The sequence below is a fragment of the Mastomys coucha genome, unplaced genomic scaffold (assembly GCF_008632895.1).
Source record: "Mastomys coucha isolate ucsf_1 unplaced genomic scaffold, UCSF_Mcou_1 pScaffold22, whole genome shotgun sequence".
Lineage (NCBI taxonomy): Eukaryota > Metazoa > Chordata > Mammalia > Rodentia > Muridae > Mastomys > Mastomys coucha.
Window position 1 is genome coordinate 166,970,768 of NW_022196905.1, and position 20,670 is coordinate 166,991,437.

Below are 20,670 nucleotides of genomic sequence, written 5' to 3' on the forward strand. Positions count from 1 at the left end.
AGAACCCCCCTGAAAGTCTATTCTTTTTTTCTTGAAGAATATATACAGGTTGAGAACCTAGACTCCAGAAGCACTTGTTATGTTGGCAGTCAAAGAATTTCAGACTCCAAGATGTTTGGGATTTCACACTTGGATCTTACTGGCAAAGCCTATCCAAATGTTCTGAAATCCAAACAACTTCTAAATCTGAAATGTGGAAGGTTCCAGACATTTCACAAAGAGGGTCCTGGGCCTGGGTTTGTTTCTCCTTCGTCTCCCTTGCCTTTTATTCCACTTTAACACAGATGCCCCATCTCCTGTGGATGCCCCCCACCCCCTGTGCTGAGGGCTGAGGGGAGGATGAAAGGCAGGGCGGCACCAGTCCTGCTTTCCAGAAGCCCACAGGGTTTTTGATATCTTAGAGTTTCTGTTGCTTCTGTCGCTGTGATGAAACACCATGACCAAAAAAACAGCTTGGGGAGGAAAGGGTTTGTTTCATCTTACCCTTCCAGGTTGCTGCCCATTGCTGAGGTAGAGCAGGCCAGGAGCCTGGAACCAGGAACTGATAGAGCCACAGAGGCGTGCGTGCTGCTAACTGGCTTGCTCCCCTTGGCGAGCTCAGCCTGCTTGCTTCTAGCTCCCAGGACCACCCACCCAGAGTGGCACTGTACACAGTGAGCTGGGCCCGGCCCACATCAGTCACCAATCAAGCAAATCCTCCAGGGCCACTCCGGTGGAGCATTTTTCTCCATTGAGGTTCCCTTTTCCAAAATGACTCTAAGTTGTGTCAAGTTGACATAAAACTAGCCAGCATGCTTGGGGAGAGAAGAAAGGGGAACATGAGGGGCTGGAGAGATGGCTCAGTGGTTAAGAGCACCGATTGCTCTTCCAGTAGGCCCTGAGTTCAATTCCCAGCAACCACATGATGGCTTATAACCATCTGTAATGGAATCCGATGCCCTCTTTGGGTATGTTTGAAGACAGCTATAGTATACTCACATACATAAAATAAATAAATCTTTAAAAATAAAGGAGGGGGGGCATAAGGAACATGTCCAGTAAGTTGGCCTAAACACTGTGGGAGAGGGGCTGGTCGTTTGTTGGGAAGTCAGAGGGCTGGTCTGAGGAGCTAGAATCGTGTGGAAGCAGAGCTTTGTGAGATAGGTTTCATTGATTAGGTCTAACCTGACCTAATTGTGGGGACCTATTTGCAAGAGACACTGGCACAGACCCCCAAATACAATGGGAGCCTCCTTAAGTTTCGAGGCAGTAGTATCCTCATTTGAAAGTATAGGAGAAGAAACCGGTGAAATCTACATTAAATGTTTTTGTTTAGATTTTAAGAATACATTATGTTTATATCAGGTCTTACTTGTATTGTATTACTGATATTTCTAAAATATCCTTTCACATGAAATCAATACAAAAATTTGGAAGTGCTGGCAATTCAACTGAACTGACAGACAGCTTCAAGCATGTTAAAGTACACGCTGTATCTGGTCCCAATTTTTAAAAAAAAAAGTGGTTAAGATATTTGACATTTTTTTCCCCTGCTCAATGTTGATGACCTCTTTCTGTTTTTCACTCTGAGCCACCCCAGTTGGCAGGCCCCATATTTCAATAGCTCAACAGCTGCAGTGTGGCCTGGAGCCACCAGATTTGCCAGCTAGGTCTAGAGTGTTAGGGTTGTGAGGATGGAGGGGGGGAAGTACCTGTGGAAGGGAGGAAGCTTGGGTCCTATAGGGGAGTGTTGTCCTAGAGAGACTCAGAATACAAGGAGTTTGGGGTCTGGAGAGACGCCTCACTGGTTAAGAGCATTGGCTGCTCTTTCAGAGAATCTGGGCTTGGTTCCCAGCACCCCCACATGGTGGCTCACAATCTGTAGTTCCAGTTTCAGCGGGATTGGATGCTCTCTTCTGGTCTCTTCAGGCATACATGGGATGCACAGAAGTACAAGCAGGCAAAACAGCTATACACATAAAATCAATATGTTTAAGAGTAACTTTTTTTTTTAAATATAAGTTTACTATTTCTTCTGTTAGCCTAGTAATATAGAGAGCAGGCTCTTCACTGCACTGGCCATGTGTACACATGTGAACCATGTAGCCATCTGTGATGTAGGAAGACAAATGTTCAGGTCTCCTTCAGTTGGGAACCAATGTTCAGGGTAAGGAGTTGTCCCGTGGAGACAGTGTCATGAATAAAAGCATTTGTTGACTGCCTTCTCTAGAGAACAGGGAGATGAAGACCTAGGGGCTGAAGAGATGGCTCAGCTGTTAAGAGCACTCACTGCCCCTCAGGAAGACCAGGGTTCATTTCCCAGGACCAACATCAAGTGGTTCATAACCTCTTGTTACTTTATACCAGGGGATTGGACGCCCTCTCTCCTGGACCCCTTGGGTATCCATACACATATAGCCCCCAGTCACATCACACATGCACACACACGCACAAAGAAAATCTTTAAGAGGAAGGTGAGAAGGTGGATGTGGTGGCGCATACCTTTGACCCCAGCACTTGGGAGGCGGAGGCAGGTAGATCTCTTGACCTCGAGCAGCCTGACCTACAGAGTGAGTTCCAGGACATCCAGGACTACACAGAGAAACTCTGTCTCAAAAACAAAACAAAACAAAAACCAAAAACAAAAAAAAAACTAACAAAAAACAAAAAACAAAACCAAAAAATAAAAAGAGGAAGATGAGGAGGAAGAAGAAATCATGACAGGTACTTGGCCCTGAATGCACCAGCTAGGTTTCTTGCATAATTTTAGACAAAGATCTGATGTTAATAGACTATACCTTTAGAATTGAGGTACACGGTCGAGTGCTCCAAGGCCCTGACTTCCTGCTAGATACGCTGAAGTTCTTGTTGCATAAGTTCTTTAAAAGAGACCCTCTCTGTTTCTTTCACACTGTCCACTTGGTCCTTGTAACTACCCAGATGTCATCAGGACAAATATTTTAGCTTTCCCACAAGTATGAAAACTGAGATCATATGATCTCAACGCCCTTCATTGAAGACCTCTTCGTCTAAGCGGATTGGGCTTTGGAATCTGGGAGCCTCGGCTGAGAGTGGAGAGACTGATGGGGAGGAAGATGCAGCACTGTGGGGAAACCCCTGTGCACACCTACAAACAAGGCTACGGGTCACACCTGTCAGACAGTGGAGGATGGAAACGATTTCTAAGGGCTCAGGGGCCAGTCTCCAGGATTCCCCATGGAGTTTGGATTTGTGGTTTGTGTCAACGCCTGTTCTGCAGATGTGCCGAGTCGTGTGTTGTGTGTGCCCGGCAACCTTTACATTCCGGGAGTTGGTACCAGGAGGCCAAGTGTCTATAGCATCTTTGTTGTGCAATTTGAGGCCCAGAGGGTAGAAGAGGGGGAGGCAGGAGGAACTCTTGTACCTGTTTTGGACATGAGTCAGGGGGAAGGTGCCAGAATACTCTCAGAATAGTCTCAGGTGTCTGACGAGCATTCATCACCCGGGCATGAAAGGAGGTGTGTGTAGCCGGCCCACACCTAGGGGACAGAGTGACAGGTGGAAGCTGCGGTCTGCCCTGCTGGAGTCTAATCAGTCATCTCACGCTGACCCCGGCTCCTCCTACCCAACCCTTGTTGATACTAAAGACTGAGTATTCAGGGTTCCTGCGGGGCTGAGGGCTTCGCTGCCCGGTGTACTTTTTGGATAACAGGCAATCTATACTGACTACATGGTCTTTGGGATCTGAGGTGTGGGTTTAGAGTTATCTTCAGGCCTGAGACTGCCTGACCCTGGGTCCTGATTTCTCTTTATCCTCTTAGTTTTTCTCTAGCGCATGGGAATCTGCCTGTGTCTGCCTGCATTGGATAGAGGGCTGGTGGTTTTTTTTTTTTTTTTTTTTTGGTGTTTTTGAGACAGGGTTTCTCTGTGTAGTTCTGGTTATCCTGGAACTCACTCTGTAGACCAGGCTGGCCTGCCTTTGCCTCCCAAGTGCTGGGATTAAAGGCGTGCGCCACCACCGCCCGGCTGGTTTTCTTTTTTTTTCTTAAAGATTTATTTTATTATTTATTTTATGTGTATGAGTACACTGTAGCTGTACAGATAGATGGCCGTGAGCCATCACATGTGTGGCTGCTGGGAATTGAACTCAGGACCTCTGCCCACCCGGCTCGCTCCGCCCCACTCGCTCCAGCTGTTTTCAGATGCACCAGAAGAGAGTGTCAGATCTCATTACATGGTGGTTGTGAGCCACCATGTGGTTGCTGGAATCTGAACTCAGGACCTTCCGAAGAGCAGTCAGTGCTCTTATCCGCTGAGCCATCTCACCAGCCCAGAGGGCTGGTTTTTAATTTTGAATTTCCTGTGTTGGGGATGAACTCGGGGCCTCTTCTAAGTTGGGCAATGATTCTCCTCTGAGCTGTATCCATTTAGGTATGGAGAAATTATTTGCGGTCTCCCAAACCTGGGTGATCAAGTCCTAGTGTTACCATTTCCTTGGACAAAGATCTTAAGCTCTTGGATCCCCGACACTCCCCCCCCCCCCAGTTTCTTTATCTCTTAGCAGAGACCAGTACCATCCTGGCAGAGCAGGAGTAATAAAGGAAGTTTTATAAATGTATTTTACCTGTATAGGCTCCACGGAATATGCAGCAAATATCCCTTCCATTTCTAATCCTTTTCCCAAATTCAGAAGGAAAAAAAAAAAAAGAAAAAAAGAAACCAGAAGAGAAATATTTACTTTGCTTTTGGTTTAAAATTATTAATATTTTTTTAGTCAGCCTTTGGAGACAACTAGTGGTAGTGCTCATATATTCTGCTGGCCAAAAGGCTTATTTCTTTTTTCCAGTCAGGACTGACTGGCTAGAGAGGGGCCTTCTTGGCTCAGGGGTGGGTAGGGCTGAAACATTCGGGCATGTTCTGGAAGCAGATTCTCTGAATAGCTTGGATAGTTTCCTGGAGCACCGAGGACAGAAAACACCTGGGAGACAGGAGGTGGTCACCCTCATACACAGTGGCCAGCTAGTTCTCACCACTTGTCATCTCATCCTTAGGACCCTCAGAAGTCGTTTTAAAATTTACCACCACAGGGCCAGTGAGATGGCTCAGTCCCCACTAAAGCCCATGTAAAGGTAGAGGAGAGCTGACACTGGAGTTGTCCTCTGACCTTTGCATGTGTGCTGTGACAGTCGCCCCAGCCCCAGCAGTAATACATAAAAGAAAGCATTTACAATACCAAAACATTACCATCATAAACTCCAGACGGGTCCAGGGCTGCAGAATCCACGGCTTTAGCTCGGTCTGCCGGAGCTTTGCGTCAGCCTCTGCACTGGCCCATGACTGTGCTTGACTGTAGGGCCTTCCTCTCCCCTCTCACCCTGACATTGCCACTCATGACTGTCACCACCCAATGTCCATAGCTGGATCCACCTCACAGGGTCTTCTCTGCCTTCAAGTAGGGGTGACGCATGTGTTCTCTGGGAGGGAGGCTAGTGGGCCTGGAAGTTCAGTGGGTCTTCTCATTTTAGGGGTAACAAGAAAGACCCTGGAGACCTGGGAATGGATCTCTATGGTAGAACACTTGCTTAGCCTGTGAAAGGCCCTGGATTTCATCCCTGGTGCAAAAAAAACAAAAAAACAAACAAACAAAAAAACCAAACATGGTTTATGGGGTCTCTATATTCCATGTGACCTGAAGCGGTGAACCAGTACTTAAACCTTCTATTTCTTCCTCTCTCTCTCTCTCCCTTGCTTCCTTTGTTTCTCTTTCTTTCTTCCCTTTTCTTTTCCCTCCCTCCCTCTTTCCGTCTCTCCTGGAAGTCACTGTGTAGACCAGGCTAGCCTTTCTCACAGAGATCTATCTGCCTGCCTCCAGAATTCGGGGATTAACAACAGGCACTGTCTCTCCTTTAGTTACCTGCCCATTAAGGACGGCCAGCCTGGAGAGCCTTCTGTTTCTTGACTTGTGACCCCACTCTTTAACTCTCTATTTACTCTTTACCAGAGGGATTGATTTGTCCCTAATGGAATGAAGTCTCAGGGAAGTCAGCAGATTCCTGTCCCTTACAATGGTTGCATAATACTTAAACAAGACTCTTCCTCCCTTCCTCCCTCCCTCCCTTTCTTTCTTTCTTTCTTTCTTTCTTTCTTTCTTTCTTTTTTTCTTTCTTTCTCTCTTGCTCTCTTTCTCTCTCTCTCCCTTCCTTCCTGCCTTCCTCCCTTTCTTTCTCTCTCTCTTTCTTTCTTTCTTTCTTTCTCTTTTTCTCTCCTTTCTCTCTCTCCTTCCTTTCTTCCTTTCTTCAATAACCATCTACAAATAGCTCATGTGTATGGCAGGGGTTGAAGAGGGAGCGGGTCACACTGGTCTATCTGCTTCCACATTGAGAAAGGCCTTCACTTTGAGACCCTCACAGGGCCTAGACGCCTTTGGAACCCTGAGCTGCAGCAGTAACCTCAGCCTTGCGTGGGCCATAGCCTTTGGTTGGTACAGTCTGCAACTCTTGGCCGTGTAGCCATGAATCCAATTCCCGAGCTTGGGTGGGCAATAAAAGCAAGTGTGCCTCCCCTGTGGTTGGATCTCTGGCATCCCGGTCTTAACCTCCTCAGGCTTCAGAAGGGCCTTCATGGCCTCAGGCTTCAGAAGGGCTTTCATGGCCTCAGGCTTCAGAAGGGCCTTCATGGCCTTAGCGTGTGCACTTGTTGCCTCTGTTCTGCTTTCCTGCATCTTAAGAGATTCATCTTTGTGACTCGGGTTTTTTTGGGGGTGGGAGGGTTGAGACAGTATCCCTGGCTGTCCTGGACCTTTCTATATAGACCAGGCGGGCCTCGAATACAGAGATCCCCTTGCCTCTGCCTCCCAAATGCTGGGACTATCGGAGTGCCCCTCCACATCCACCTTTCTTTCTGAAGTTTTTTTTTTTTTTTTTTTGATGCCATTTCCGTGCCGTTTGGGGGGCCTGCTTGAACGTGGTGGTTCTTGGATTTGGCTGTGTCTACCTAACCCGCATCGAAGTGCTTGGAGAAACTGTACAGCAGTTTTTCTCAAGCCCTTGATCACTGTGTGGCTCTTTGGGACTTCCATGAGGTCCTTCCCTTCCTTTCATAGATGAGCGAGGCTTTTCTCTCCAAGAACATCATGGTGACAGCCCCAGCCAACTTGGCCCTTGCATTGTTGGAGAACTGAAGGGCAGAATCCACTTCCCAGAGCTCTCACAAAATAGCTGAGGTAAACGAGTTAAAGAGAGAAAAGGCTTCTTTAACTCTCCCTTTTGTGGGTTTCAGTCTGGGGTTGACCGCCGCTTTTGAGCACGCCTCGTGGTGGGATGAGGGCAAGTCTGCGGAGCTCTCTTTGTAGCGGAGAAGTCCCGTTCACTCACAGCCAGGAACAGAGAGGGTGAGGAGGGGTGTGAGGCTGGATCTCTGTGTGTCTTCAAGGACATGTCCCCAGCTGACTTCAAACCTCCCAGGAGGGTCTGTCTCTCAAAGGGCTCTTCACCTCCCAAAAGTCCCACTGGGGAACAAGCCGTATTATGGATTTAAGCCTACTTAAGAACTGTAATTTCTGATTCAGGGTCAGGATAGGCTCAATTCTCTTTGCACCCTAAGAAGCATCCTTCTGGGATTGTGGGAGCCAGAGGAGTCAAGACCCCCACGAGAACCCCACAACACCAACCAGGGCTCATAGGGACTCCAGAGTTTGAACCAACAATCAGGGAGCCTTCGTGGTCTAACGTAAGCCCTCTGTGTATATGTTACAGTTGAGTAGCTGTGCTTTTGTGGGATTCCTAACAGAGGGAGCGGGGGCTGTGTCTGATGAATGTGCCTGCTTTGGGGACCCTTGTCCTCCTACTGGGTTGCCTCATCCAGCCGTAATATGAGGGGAGCTGCCTAGTTGTTGTTGTTGTGTTGTTGTTGTTTTTAAGATGTATTTTGTGTGTGTGTGTGTGTGTGTGTGTGTGTGTATGAGTACATAGTAGCTATCTTCAGACACACCAGAAGAGGGCATCGGATCCCATTACAGATGGTTGTGAGCTATCATGTGGTTGTTGGGAATTGAACTCAGGACCTCTGGAAGGGCAGCTAGTTAAGACTCAGATGGCCCTTAACCGCTGAGCCATCTCTCGGCCCCGAGGTGCCTAGTGCACCCCGAGGTGACTTACTGCATTGAGTCTTACTGGTTATTCCTAGGAAGCCTGCCCATTTCTGAAGAGAAACAGAGGGGGAGTAGATGGGGAGGGGAAACTGGGGTCCGGAGGTAATATATAAAAGAATAAATTAATTTAAAGAAGCAGCAGCAGCCGCCTTCCAGGCAAGTTGACCATGGATGTAATGCACTCTTTTTTTCCCCTCACCCCTCTCCTCTCCAACTTTTATTTCAGCCATTGTTTCTTTCCCCAGAGTCAGCTTGTGAAGGCATATCACACGCACGGTGGAGTATCCATGGAGGTGCGGAGCCTTGTTACCAACCTCTAACTGCAGAACTGGGATGTGGGGCTGGAAGTGCCTCCTCTTCTGGGCTGTGCTGGTCACAGCCACTCTCTGCACTGCCAGGCCAGCCCCAACCTTGCCCGAACAAGGTAAGACGATGGGCCGAGGGTCAGCTGGACCTCTGGGCTGAGGAAACAGGGTGGGTACTGTTGAGAAGGTGATGTGATCATCTGGGTAGACGTCCTCCTTAGAGGAACAAAGGACCCCTTCCTCCTACCTGGGCTGATTTGAGCTTCCTTCTATATACAGAACCAACTTTATCAGAGGTGGGGATCAGTGGGGGTCGCTAGCCAGAAGTGAGGTTCTTGGGGAATGCTTTTCTTTCTGGGGAAACAGTGTAATTAGGTCTTTAACTCAAATGATGAAAGATGAAAGAGTGATGTGAATATAGATTTGGAGAAAGTATCTCAGAGTAAGAAGAGCTAGGCAGTGGCCTCTGGCTTCCAGAAAGCTGTTCCAGCGACAGCACACGCCTTTTTGGACTTTGTCCTCTGGGTCTTACCTGGGGGCCTGATGAATAGTTTCCTTTGGAGATGACCTGTGTACTGGGGCTTGGAAAGGAACGGGAGGCAGGATGGGGCCCAGGAGCCTTCTGAGGCCCCACTGGCCTGTGGTGTGTTCCTGCTCCTAAGACTCCTAGTGGCTTCTGAGGGACTTAGAGATAGATGCATGTTGAGACTCTTCTGCTGTCAAAAGGCTTGAGGGTTGGTGGCTGGTCACAGAAGGCTGGCATAGAGTGGGTTAAAGGCTTGGGATGTCCAGGCCAATGGTGGCCACATGTACAGGGCTGTCTTCTAAGCTGTCAGGGACCTGTTCGATGATCAGTGAACGAACCTGTATATACAAATGGCAGTGAGAGGAGTAGGGTGCGGTGGCTGAAGTTGACATGTTCATGTTGCACTCAGTAGTAGAACCAAAGACAGATATGAGCAATCATATCTTGAGGCTCAAGGTATATATAGGCATATATAGGCATATATAGGCATATATAGGCATATATAGGCATATATAGGTATATAGTTACCGTCAAGCAGTGAAGAGACAGTAAGAAGCAGACTATTTCTTTATTAAAGCTTATTTATTGTATGTGCGTGAGTGTTTTGCCTGCATGTATGTGTCTGTGCTGTGTGTGTGCTTGGTCCCTGATGAGACCAGAAGAGGATTCATGGATCCTCTAGAAATGAGAGTTAAGAATGATCGTGAGTGCTAGGCAGTGGTGGCAAATGCCTTTAATCCCAGTGCTCAGGAAGCTGAGTCCAGTGGCTCTCTAGGAGTTTGAGGCCTGCCTGGTTTACAGAGCAAGTTTCAGGACATCCAAAGGCTACACAGAGAAACCCTGTCTCAAAAAAACAAAACAAAACAAAACAAAGCAAAGCAAAAAAAAGAGTATGATTGTGAACTGCCTTCGGGTGCTGGGACCTCAGAACAAGTGCCCTTAACTCCCGAGCCATCTCTCCTGCCACTACTAGACCACAGTTAAGCTGTGCACAGTTAATGTGAGGGGTGTCATACCCAGCGCTGAACTGCATCTGCCGTCCGTCCGAGGTGCCACACGCCTCTAATCTCAATACTTGGAGGCATATCTCTGAGTCCGAGGCCAATTTGGTCTGTATAGCTAGCCAGTGCCACGTAGAGAGATTCTGTCTCAAAAGAAAAAAAAAAAAAACAAAGAAAAGAAAGTAGAGGTCTTTTCTCTTTTTATCTTTTGACATAGGATCTTGCTGGGTAGCCCTCGCTGGTCGCAGGATCTTCTATCACAGCCTTTTGAGTGCTGGATTACGAATGTTTACCTGTAACCTTACCTTAGGGCACTAAGGTCTCTGAGGCCATTGAAGAATGGCCATTCTCAGTCGAGAGGTTTAAGGTGTATGGACAGTGGTATTGCTCCCTGAGTACATAGCTGTGGAGAGTTAACACCTGGAAAAACTGGATTCAGCCAGCATACGGAAGGCTTACGGCTCCCTAAGGAACTTAGTATATTTAAATGGTTCTTGCTGAGAAATTTGAAGTGTACCAACATGACCCAGTTTTCGGCAAGTTGGTTTGCTTTGTATGACAAACCACTAAAATGGGAGCAACAATAAAGGCTCAGGTGTCACAATGCAGGCACAGTACTTCCACGTGAAAGTGTGTGTAGCTGTTCCTGCCTCTGCCCCTGCAGTCCGGAAGGGCCGAGAAGAGCACGTTGAATGTCAAGTCAGGGAGCAGGACTGAGGACCGGGGAGAGTGATGGTAGCATTCTAGAAGAGAATCCATGGGCTTCACTAAGTAATCGGACGCCAGCTCTTCTTCCTTCCCGTCCTTCTCTCTTTCCTCCTCCTCTTTCTCCTCTTCCTCCTCTTCCTCCTCCTCTTCCTCCTCCTCCTCCTCCTCCTCCTCCTCCTCCTCCTCTGTCCTCCTTTTGTCCTCTAACAAACTCTTGGCAGCCCACAGGAAGGAAAGCAGGCAGCTCAGATCTTGTCTCTGGCCCCTGCAGGCAGCTTCTGAATGGTCCTCTTAGAAGAAAATTTAAATGACTTACTTTTTTTTAAAATAATTTTTATGTGCATTGGTGTACGTCAGTCAGTATGTGTGTCTGTGTGAAGGTGTCAGATCCCCTGGAACTGGAGTTCTAGGAAGTTGTAAGCCACCATGTGTGTGCCTGGAATTGAACCTGGGCTGTCCTGAAGGATATAGCCAGTGCTCTTAACCCTGAGCCACCTCTCCCAGCTCCAGAGTAAGGAATTTTAAGTGTGTGTGTGTGTGGGGGGGGGGGTGGTCTGTGTGTGTGAGTGTATATGTGTGGTGTGTGAGTGTGTGTGTGGGGTGGGGTGTGGTGTGTGGTGTGTGAGTGTGTGTCTGTGTGTGTGAGTGTATGTGAGTGTGTGTGCGTGAATGTGTATGTGTGAGTGTATGTGTGTGTCTGTGTGTGTGTGTGTGTGTGTGTGTGTGTGTGTGTTGAGGGGTCATTGAAGCTGTTGAGGCAGTGATGGAGACTGAAGCAGGGGACCTATGACCTTTTTACTTTTTTTTTTTTCCTGTTTTTTTTCCCAGACAGGGTTTCTCTGTGTAGCCCTATCTGTCCTGGAACTCACTCTATAGACCAGGCTGGCCTCGAACTCAGAAATCCGCCTGCCTCTGCCTCCCAAGTGCTGGGATTAAAGACATCCACCACCCCTGCCTGGCTACTTGTTTCTTTTTGTTTGTTGGAGACACGGTTTCTCTGTGTAGTCATGCCTCTTCTGGAACTCACTCTATAGACCAGGCTGGCCTCGAACTCAGATCTGCCTAGGATGAATGGTTTGTGCCAACACTCCTCAGGCACAGTGGTGGTGCTGGGAATAGAAGGGGGCTGGTGGAAGGGAGAGCCTGTAGAGTAGTCAAAGCCGAAATCAGCTCATTGAAGTACAATTTATGTAGTATAAAATGTGCCAGTTTCAGACAGGTAGCTCAGTGAGTTTTCATAAGGGCTACACCTCATATTACCATCACCCTAGTCGAGAGATCAGTCTGTCATCCCAAAAGCCTTTCCCACACTTCATGTCCGACCTGCGTCCTAGCACTTCAGCCACCGTCTACTAGCGTTGTTTGTTCTAGGATTTCCTATCAAGAATGAAGTCTTATGATGACATAGGAATCTAATCACCTGTGATACCCGTGTGGGTCACTGTATTATTTTATTTCTTTCCCTATTTTCTTTGTGACAAAGTCTCACTCTGTAGCCCTGGCTGTCCTGGCACTTATTATATAGACCAAGCTGGCCTTGAATCAGAGAGCCACCTGCCTCTGCCTCTAAATGCTGGGATTAAAGACTTAGGCCACCACACCCTGTTCCAGGGCTGGGGGGATTTTGACAGAACACAGACCCACTGTAACTGTAATGTCAGAGGAATGGTTTCTGTCCGTGCCCTGTAAACTTTGGAGCCTCGCAGACATGCAGGGTGCTGTAGTCTTGGCAATGCTGGTTATTAAGTAATGCTGCTATTGTCTTTAAAAAAAAAAAACAAAAAACAATTGTACTCTGTGACAAAGATTGGTCCAGGAGTTTAAAACAAACCATCCCAGACTTCTCCTGCACTTCGAGCTCTGGGAAGGCTTTAGGGGAGGGGGAGAGGGGATGGCAGCCCCTCCCCTGACTGAGCACCATCTTGGCAGTCTGCAGTCTCTGCAGACGCCCCTGCCCCGAAGGGACCCAGGAGGCCTGCAGTTTCTGGCTGTCCTTACAAAGTTGATTTAATAAGGGTTCCAGGAAAACCAGCCTCCTCCCCCACCCCACCCCTTCCTTCTCCCCGTTTGCCATATTACTGAGTCGTTTGTTTCTTCAGATCGGGCTTTGGGGTTTGTGTGTAAAATGAAACTGGGACACAGGCCCGGGGCAGAATACCCACTTCCAAAAGTTTAGGAGCCGATCTGAGCCTGAGGAAAGCTGTTTCCGTGTATTTGTCTCTGAGAACAGGACTTGAGGGATCAGTGAGCAGGGCCATCTAAAACTTTGCAGGACCACTTGTAGCTGGGAGTGGTGGCCTCTTGCTTCCCTGAGCACCCTAAAGGAGCCAGGGAGTGTGAGAGACTCCCAGCCTTGGGAAATTTCGTCCACAGAAACCTGCAACTCATAAGTGATTTTATGGCTGAGGTTTTACAGCCCCTCCCACCCACCCAGATTTGAGGGAGTCTGGTGGCAGGATGAAGGAGGAGAGGTTACATTTAATGGAAAAGCTGCAGGGCTCTGTTGCAGCCTGTAGGCCGCCCGTGTACCACAAAGCCAGGCTTTGTCCTTGTTCTGCCCGAAAAACCTGTGCCTATGGGGAAAGGCTGGGGTGCTGCCAGAATCTGGCCCTGGCCTCAGCTGTAGCTCCCTAGTAGCCCTCCCACGCCCACCCCTCTAGGGGTCCCGAGCTGCCTTGGGTCCAAGAGGGTGTGTGCACTTCAGCCTAGCTGCCTGGGGGCCTAGCTAGGCATGCAGGGTGTTTCACTGATAGACAGATTGTAGTCCAGGCAGCTTTAGCCTGTTGGTGTGGCCTAAGGAGTGGGGGTCACATAGCTGGCTTGGAACACGTGGGGGAAACACACTATTGCCGCACCTCACCCCTGGTAAAATTTCTTGTGAAAAGACCCTGTTTGTTTCTAACTCGCACTGGACGGTGTAGAGGATTCCAGAATGAAAGTGGAATTATAGTGAAGCAAAAGGTGTTGAATGACATCCCTCCCCCCTTTTTTTTTGTTTGAGCGAGGGTAGGGAGTTTAGGTCCATGAAGTCTGAGATGTGTCCTAAGTTGCCAGGTTTCCCTACCTCGTTGTGCATCCGGTCCCTGGAGGGAGTGCCAGTGCTTCTGAAAGGTGCTTGCTAGCGGAGGGGGGTGGGGAGGGAGAGGAAGGAGGGCCGAGCTCAGCCTGTGAGAGAATGTGAGGGTACTCACGTGTCCAGCTCAGCCAGCAGTGAGGCCCGGGCAGCGGAGCCGCTCAAGGCTGTGTTCTTGGCTCGGGCCTCTGCATTGCTACACCATTAGCTTCACTGATTTTTCCACTCTGCCTTTGCCAGCCGCTCCCCAAAGTCAGGGAGGAGGAGGAATTTCTCAGGAAGAAAGAACAAATGGTTGTCCAGAGGACTTGCTGTTGGAGGGGGCAGGGAGGGGAGCCCATACAAAGAATCCAGCTAGGATTCTGTCACCCTGTGTCTGGGACTACCTATGGGGAGGGCAGAACCGGAGGGAACTGGCTTCCGCGAGAGCATGCTTCGGCTGCGTCTGAGTGGGTCTGCAGGGCCTAAGCAAGGGGGTCTCTGGGATGTCATCTTTGGCCTCGGGGAAGTGAGTTCTCCTGGGGAATCATTATCCAGGAGGTGAGGGCCAGGTCAGAGAGTCTGACCAGCAGCTCTGCCCTGTTTTTACAAGGCCTCATTCCTCTAGGCTATTGGGAAGTCTGTTTGCTCATCCCTCATCCCCTACCCCCTCGTCCCCCATCCTCCCTTTCCTCTGCCCTGGAACCTGGAAACCAGACAACTGTTTCTCCCCTAACAGGGAGAGACCCGACTGCTCTCCCTTCTCAGCTTTGTAACAATATTCATAACAGATTCTCAGATGCATAACAGGAGCACAATTACAGTTAGGAAAGAGCAAGGAAATAATTTTATGGTGGCGGTGGTGGGGGTCACCACAACCTGAGGAACTGTGTTAAATGGTCGCAGTGTTAGGAGGTTGAAACCCACGGCCTTAAGGGAAGCCTTTTGGAGTCTGGGCTGTCTCTGAGTTTTAGTTTGCTCTGTCTGCCTGTAGTGTGACCAGTAGGAACCCAGCCACCTGGACCCTCTTCATGGCTGTTAAGGAGAGAGCGCTGGGCTTGAGCTTCTGGCCTCCCTCACCTCCGTCAGGTCTTTGGCTAACACCAGTGTCCATTTATCCTATAGCACACATGGTCTCTGCTGTCTTCATTCAGTAATCGTGTCCTGCATACTGAGCAAGGCCAGGATGAGAACTGAAACCCAGTACAGGGTCCTTATCTGCTGAGTTGTTGTGCTCCTGAGCCTCCTGGGCTAACTTGTGTAACATAGGTGACTGGGGGCAGTGGCACTCTTGGTTAGCCTGAAAGCAGCTGTTTCCCAGACCCTAAATGTGTAGGCAAAATGGGGAAGAGGGCCCGGGAGTTCAGCAAAATGTAGACTTGCCGCCTGTGAGTCTGGATAGAAAATGTCAGTACTGAAATTTCAAATGGTTAATTAGCAAAGAAAATTGAGTCCAGATCTCACCCTTTCCTCCCCCATGTTCCCCACAGAGATTGATTGGTAGGCCCCTTCTGGTTACCCGCCTATTCCTTCACTGATTCCCCTCCCCCCCAATCTATCCAAATATATATTCCTAAGTTTTCCTTGACTGTAGCATGCACCATATATATGAGCATTGCTTATTCATCTCCTTTAACATGAAATGCCCACCCTTTCCTGCTCAACTTTTTATAATTATTTAATGATGTATACTTAATTCTTATCCATAAGATTTAGTTTGGGTCTCCACTAAGATTGAAAAGGCCACCTCCTTCTTGGGGTTTCCACAGGATTTTATGTGTCTGGGTGTGCATTATGTACATGAAGTGCTTGCAGTACCCTAAGAGATCAGAAGAAGGCGTCAGCCCCTGGAACTCAAGTTACATACAGATGGTTGTAAGCCACCATGTGGGTGCAGGGAAATTGAACCAGGGCCTTCTGCAAAAGCAACAAGCGTTCTTAACCATTGGGCCAACCCTCTAGCCCCATATCTTCACAGTTTAAAGAATCCTAGATTACCCCTCACCCCCCTCTTTTCAGTTTGTAGTTGAATGCTTATCTTATTGTGTATGGTGTATGGATTTGTTTTTGTTTTTATTTTTAAAGATTTTATTTATGTATGTGAATACACTGTCTCTATCCTCAGACATACCAGAAGAGAGCATTGAATCCTGTTACAGATGGTTGTGAGCCACCATGTGGTTGCTGGGAATCGAACTCAGGACCTCTGGAAGAGCACTGAGTGCTCTTAACTGCTGAGCCCTCTCTCCAGCCCCCAGTGTATAGGTTTTTTGTTGTTGCTGTTGTTTGGTTTTGGTGTGTCACCCCACCTCACCCTAGTCCCCACAACTTCTTGTATACCAGGGTAAACAGTTCTATGTATTCTACAAAAACAAAGATCTGTGTAGTTGAAAAGAATGCCTTTAGCCGGGCAGTGGTGGCGCACACCTTTAATCCCAGCATTTGGGAGGCAGAGGCAGGCGGATTTCTGAGTTCGAGGACAGCCAGGGCTACACAGAGAAACCCTGTCTTGAACCCCCCCCCCCAAAAAAAAAAGAATGTCTTTACTGTTTGTTTTTTAAGATAGGGGGTCTCATGTAACCCAGGCTGATCTTGAACTCAGTATGTAGCAAAGGCTGCTCTTGCCGTTACCTCCCCAGTACTATTATTACAGATGGGTGACACCGTCAGTCTTTTAAGTTTTATTTATATGGGTACACTGTCGCTGTCTTCAGACACACCAGAAGAGGGCATCGGATCCCATTACAGATGGTTGTGAGCCACCATGTGGTTTCTGGGAGTTGAACCCAGGACCTCTGGAAGAACAGTCAGTCCTCTTAACCGCTGAGCCATTTCTCCAGTCAAGACACTGTCTTTAAGAATATTGTTTTAGGGCTGGAGAGATGGCTCAGCGGGTAAGAGCACTGACTACTCTTCCAAAGGTCCTGAGTTCAAATCCCAGCAACCGAATGGTTACTCACAATCACCTGTAATGAAATCTGATGCCCTCTTCTGGTGTGTCTAAAGAATATTGTTTTAGCCGGGCAGTGGTGGTGGGGCACATATTTAATACCAGCACTTGGGAGGCAGAGGCAGGTAGATTTCTGAGTTTGAGGTCAGCCTGGTCTGCAGATGAGTTCCAGAACAGACAGGGCTGCCCTGTCTCGAAAAACCAAAAAAAAAAAAAAAAGAATATTGTTTTGATGGATGTAGAACCTTTATTTCTAGTACTCTGGAGATAGAGGCAAGTGGATTCCTGTAAATTAGATGCCAGTTTGGTCTACAGAGACCCTATTTCAAAAAACAAGACAGAATAATCAATTAAACAACAAGAAATAAAAACAAAGAAAAATCCCCAAAACATGATTTTGATATGTGTTCATAATAAGAAATCAGAGACTACAGACTTGTATAGACAGAAAAATAATGTCTTAGATTCTCAGCATCCATCAATAATCACAGTTGACCTGGATCTGAGAAATGGAATTGATACTGTATATATTGGCTCATAACTTAATTATATTCCTATACAGCTTTTTTTATGTTTTTGGTAGTACCTACATGGTATTGCATTGTGTGGGTTACAGAATTTTTACCCCTTTATTATCAGGAAATAATTTAGGTTATGTTTACTTTGCACTGTGGCATTTTTTTCTTCTTTCTTTCTTTTTTGTTTTTAATTATGATTTTCGAGACAAGGTTTCTCAGTGTAGCCCTGCATGCCCTGCCACTCACTCTGTAGACCAAGTTGGCTTCAAACTCATAGAATTTCTCCTGCCTCCATCTCTGGAATCTTGAGATTAAAGTAGTATACCACCATACCTTTTAATAAACTTGCAGACATAATAATAAATAACTCATTTAGGGAGTGATTTGAAGTTCACATCAAATAAAGACAGGTTATATAAGAACATCTTACACTGCATAAGAGGGTCAAAGGGCTTAAGTAAAGGGGAAGACTGCTTACCAGCAGGCCATACCAGTTCATTAATTTCATTATGGTTGAATATACAGAGAGATATTTATATTGATTTGTTGCCTTAATGATCCGAGAAAGGTATTATGAAAAGATTTTGTCATCATGCAAACAAAATAAAGTGTTCTTACAAACTTACAAAGTGTAGCCCAGCACACCTATATGGTGCATACCTCTGTGCATACGGTATTTGACCTTGGTCTTAGGCCACAATAAGCCAACGCAAGTTTAAATCAAGTACAAGAGATCATGATACAGCTAAAGATGGAGTAACGTTGAATGTGTGAGGCTGCTGTTGGCATAGTGTGAAACATTGTTTTATAGTGAATTTTTTTTGTTTTGTTTTTCGAGACAGGGTTTCTCTGTTTAGCCCTGGCTGTCCTGGAACTCACTCTGTAGACCAGGCTGGCCTTGAACTCCCAATCCTCCTGCCTCTGCCTCCCAAGTGCCAAGGAGATATCATGATGCTTAGCTTTATGGTGAAATTAGAAAAAGGAAAAAGTGTGTGTGCTTGTAGGTCAGAGGATACCTGGTTAGAGTTGGTTTTCTTCTTCTACTGTGTGAGTCCCAGGGATTGAACTCCAGCTCAAAACCTTTCCTACATACCAGAGCCATTCTAAAGTGTAAATTAAAAGTATGGTGTAGTCACAGCTGACGGGATGGTGCAGCAGGAAGAACACTTGCTGCTGAATTCACTCCCAGAACCTCTGTAATGGGAGAAGGGAGAGAGCCAGCCCCACAAAGTTGTCCTTTGGCTTCCACAGGTGTAGGGGCACGCGTGCACATACAGAATGACAATAAAGAATTTTTAAAAATGCCTTAGTACGGGTTGGAGAGGTGGCTCATTGGTTAAGAGCACTGACTGCTCTTCCAAAGATCCTGAGTTCAAATCCTAGCAACCACATGGTGGCTCACGACCATCCGTAATGAGATCTGACGCCCTCTTCTGGGGTGTCTGAAGGCAGTGACAATGTACTTATATATAATAATAAATAAATCTTGGGGCCAGAGCAAGCAGGACTGGAGCGAGCAGAGGTCCTGAGTTCAATTCCCAGCAACCACATGATGGCTCACAACCATCTGTAGAGCTACAGTGTACTCATATACATAAATAGATAAATCTTAACAAACAGTACCTGTCACCTACTCTATGTCATAGTTTGGCTCACTTTAACTGTGTTCGGCGGACTTACTCTAACCTGAAGCTTGGCAAAAGCATGAAGCACAAGGCCTAATCTTAGCCAGTGGAGGAACATCTCTGTGATTGCCTGTAATCCTAGCTGCTTGGGTGGTTGAGGCAGGGGGATTGGGCGTTTAGGACCATTTAGGTAGAGGTGGTAACTTAGTGTCTGGGTGGGTGTTTGTTTAACATGTATGAGGGACCTGGATTCAGTTTTCAAAACCCCTCCTCTCAAACTGGTTTTATGAAGAGTCATAGTTCACCCTGTAACCCTAGGCTGCCCAGGAGCCGCAGCTCCCCCAGATCTTTAGGGTCTAAAACCAAAACTAAAAGTTTGTGTGAGCAAGCTACGTCCACATACATGTAACCTAAAGTTTTCTACTTTAATCATCATAATTTTTTTTTTTTTTTTTTAATGAGACAGGGTCTTAGCCCTGACTGTTCTGGAACTTGCTGTGTAGCCCAGGCTGGCCTCAGTATCAAAAATGCCAGGCTTACAGGGCAAGTGCCAGCAAGGCCACATTCACATCGCTGTCCAGCAATCTCAGGATCCATAGCCTTCCCTAATTGACATTCAGCCTATTACCAAGTAACCAGCTTTCACTGTATCATTTTATCTTGAGGTGTTTTGTTTATTTATTTATTTAATATGTAAAAGTAAGAATTTTTGTTATTTTCTTAAAAGCAAGGTCTTGTATAGTCTGGATGGCCTGGAAATTGCTATGTAGATCAGGTTCAGTTAATCTGCCTGCCTCTGCCTCTGGATGCACATACCCATGCACAGTGCTGGGATTTAAGGTGTGGGTGCTACTGAAGATACACACACACACACACACACACACACACACACTTTTTTTTAACCTGTGAGTGAATGTGATAGTGGGGATTGAACCGGAACGTCTAGAATGCCAGGTAAGTGCCCTACCCGTAAGTTGTCTCCCCAGCTGTGGGCATTTTTCCTCATGGCCAAGAATGACACATCGTGAGGAGGCCATTTCCCCACCCTGGATTGGGTGGTCTACTGCTGGGCTCTCTGACCTAAACACCCCCAGACTCATTGGCACGGTGCAGACAGACAGACCGCAGGCCACACATAACCAAACCGTCCACTCCAGCCCCATCTGTGGTTTTGGGGGACAGAAGGCACCTTCCGAAACAGCTGATGCTCCTACTGGATGAATGGATCAGCAAGTTTTTGAGGACTTTTCCTGCCCAGCTGCCGGCCCTTTCCTTCTCCAAACTGGAGCTTCCGAGCCTGGGGGAGGGGTGGCCAGCTCTACGAGGCTCCCGGGCGCTTGGGGGCAGGGCAGTGCATTCCTTTCTTTAAGGAACCTGACCAGACTTTAAGGTCAGGGCCTAGAGTAGAGGGGACTCCGGAGTTACCTCTTCCCTGTTGAGTCCTCTTATTCGCCCCCTCCCCCACACTTAATGATCTTTCCATTACAGAACCCAGACCAGGAAGTGTATGACAGGTCGCAGCTGCAGACACATGGCTGGGAGGCCTGGGCTCCCTGCCAGTTGTGGGAGGGCCCAAGCTACCGCCCTAGCAACAGGACCACCACCCTCTCTCCCCCCCCATCCCCCTCTTCCTGGCCAACTACTTAGCAGAGACGTCCTTAAGGCATTCTATCACTCAGTAGCTTCCGATGCGAATTGAGGAAGTGACTTTTTGGTGAAGGAGACTGTGACAAGATTCACCTGCTTATGGCCTGCTTAGGTTCTTGCAGTCTGTCTCCAGCTACTTTAACCCAAGATGGAAGCCACCTAGTACTGCAGAAGCTTTCTAGTGGGCGTATTTGAATGCGTGTGTGTGTGTGTGTGTGTGTGTGTGTGTGT

At 47.5% G+C, this 20,670-nt stretch overlaps 1 protein-coding gene across 13 annotated transcripts in view; it reads left to right on the forward strand.

The window, feature by feature from the left end:
* Fgfr1 (fibroblast growth factor receptor 1) overlaps nt 1-20,670 on the forward strand; it is a 58,042-nt gene that overhangs the window by 5,717 nt on the left and 31,655 nt on the right. For 12 of the 13 annotated variants that reach the window (XM_031339357.1, XM_031339356.1, XM_031339362.1 and 9 more), the window contains exon 2: nt 8,353-8,531. In XM_031339357.1, coding sequence (XP_031195217.1) covers nt 8,441-8,531 — 91 coding nt within the window. In that variant the 5' untranslated portion in view covers nt 8,353-8,440. Of the gene's footprint in view, nt 1-8,352; nt 8,532-20,670 lie in introns of those variants that run through there. The other variant, XM_031339367.1, reaches the window with a different exon arrangement.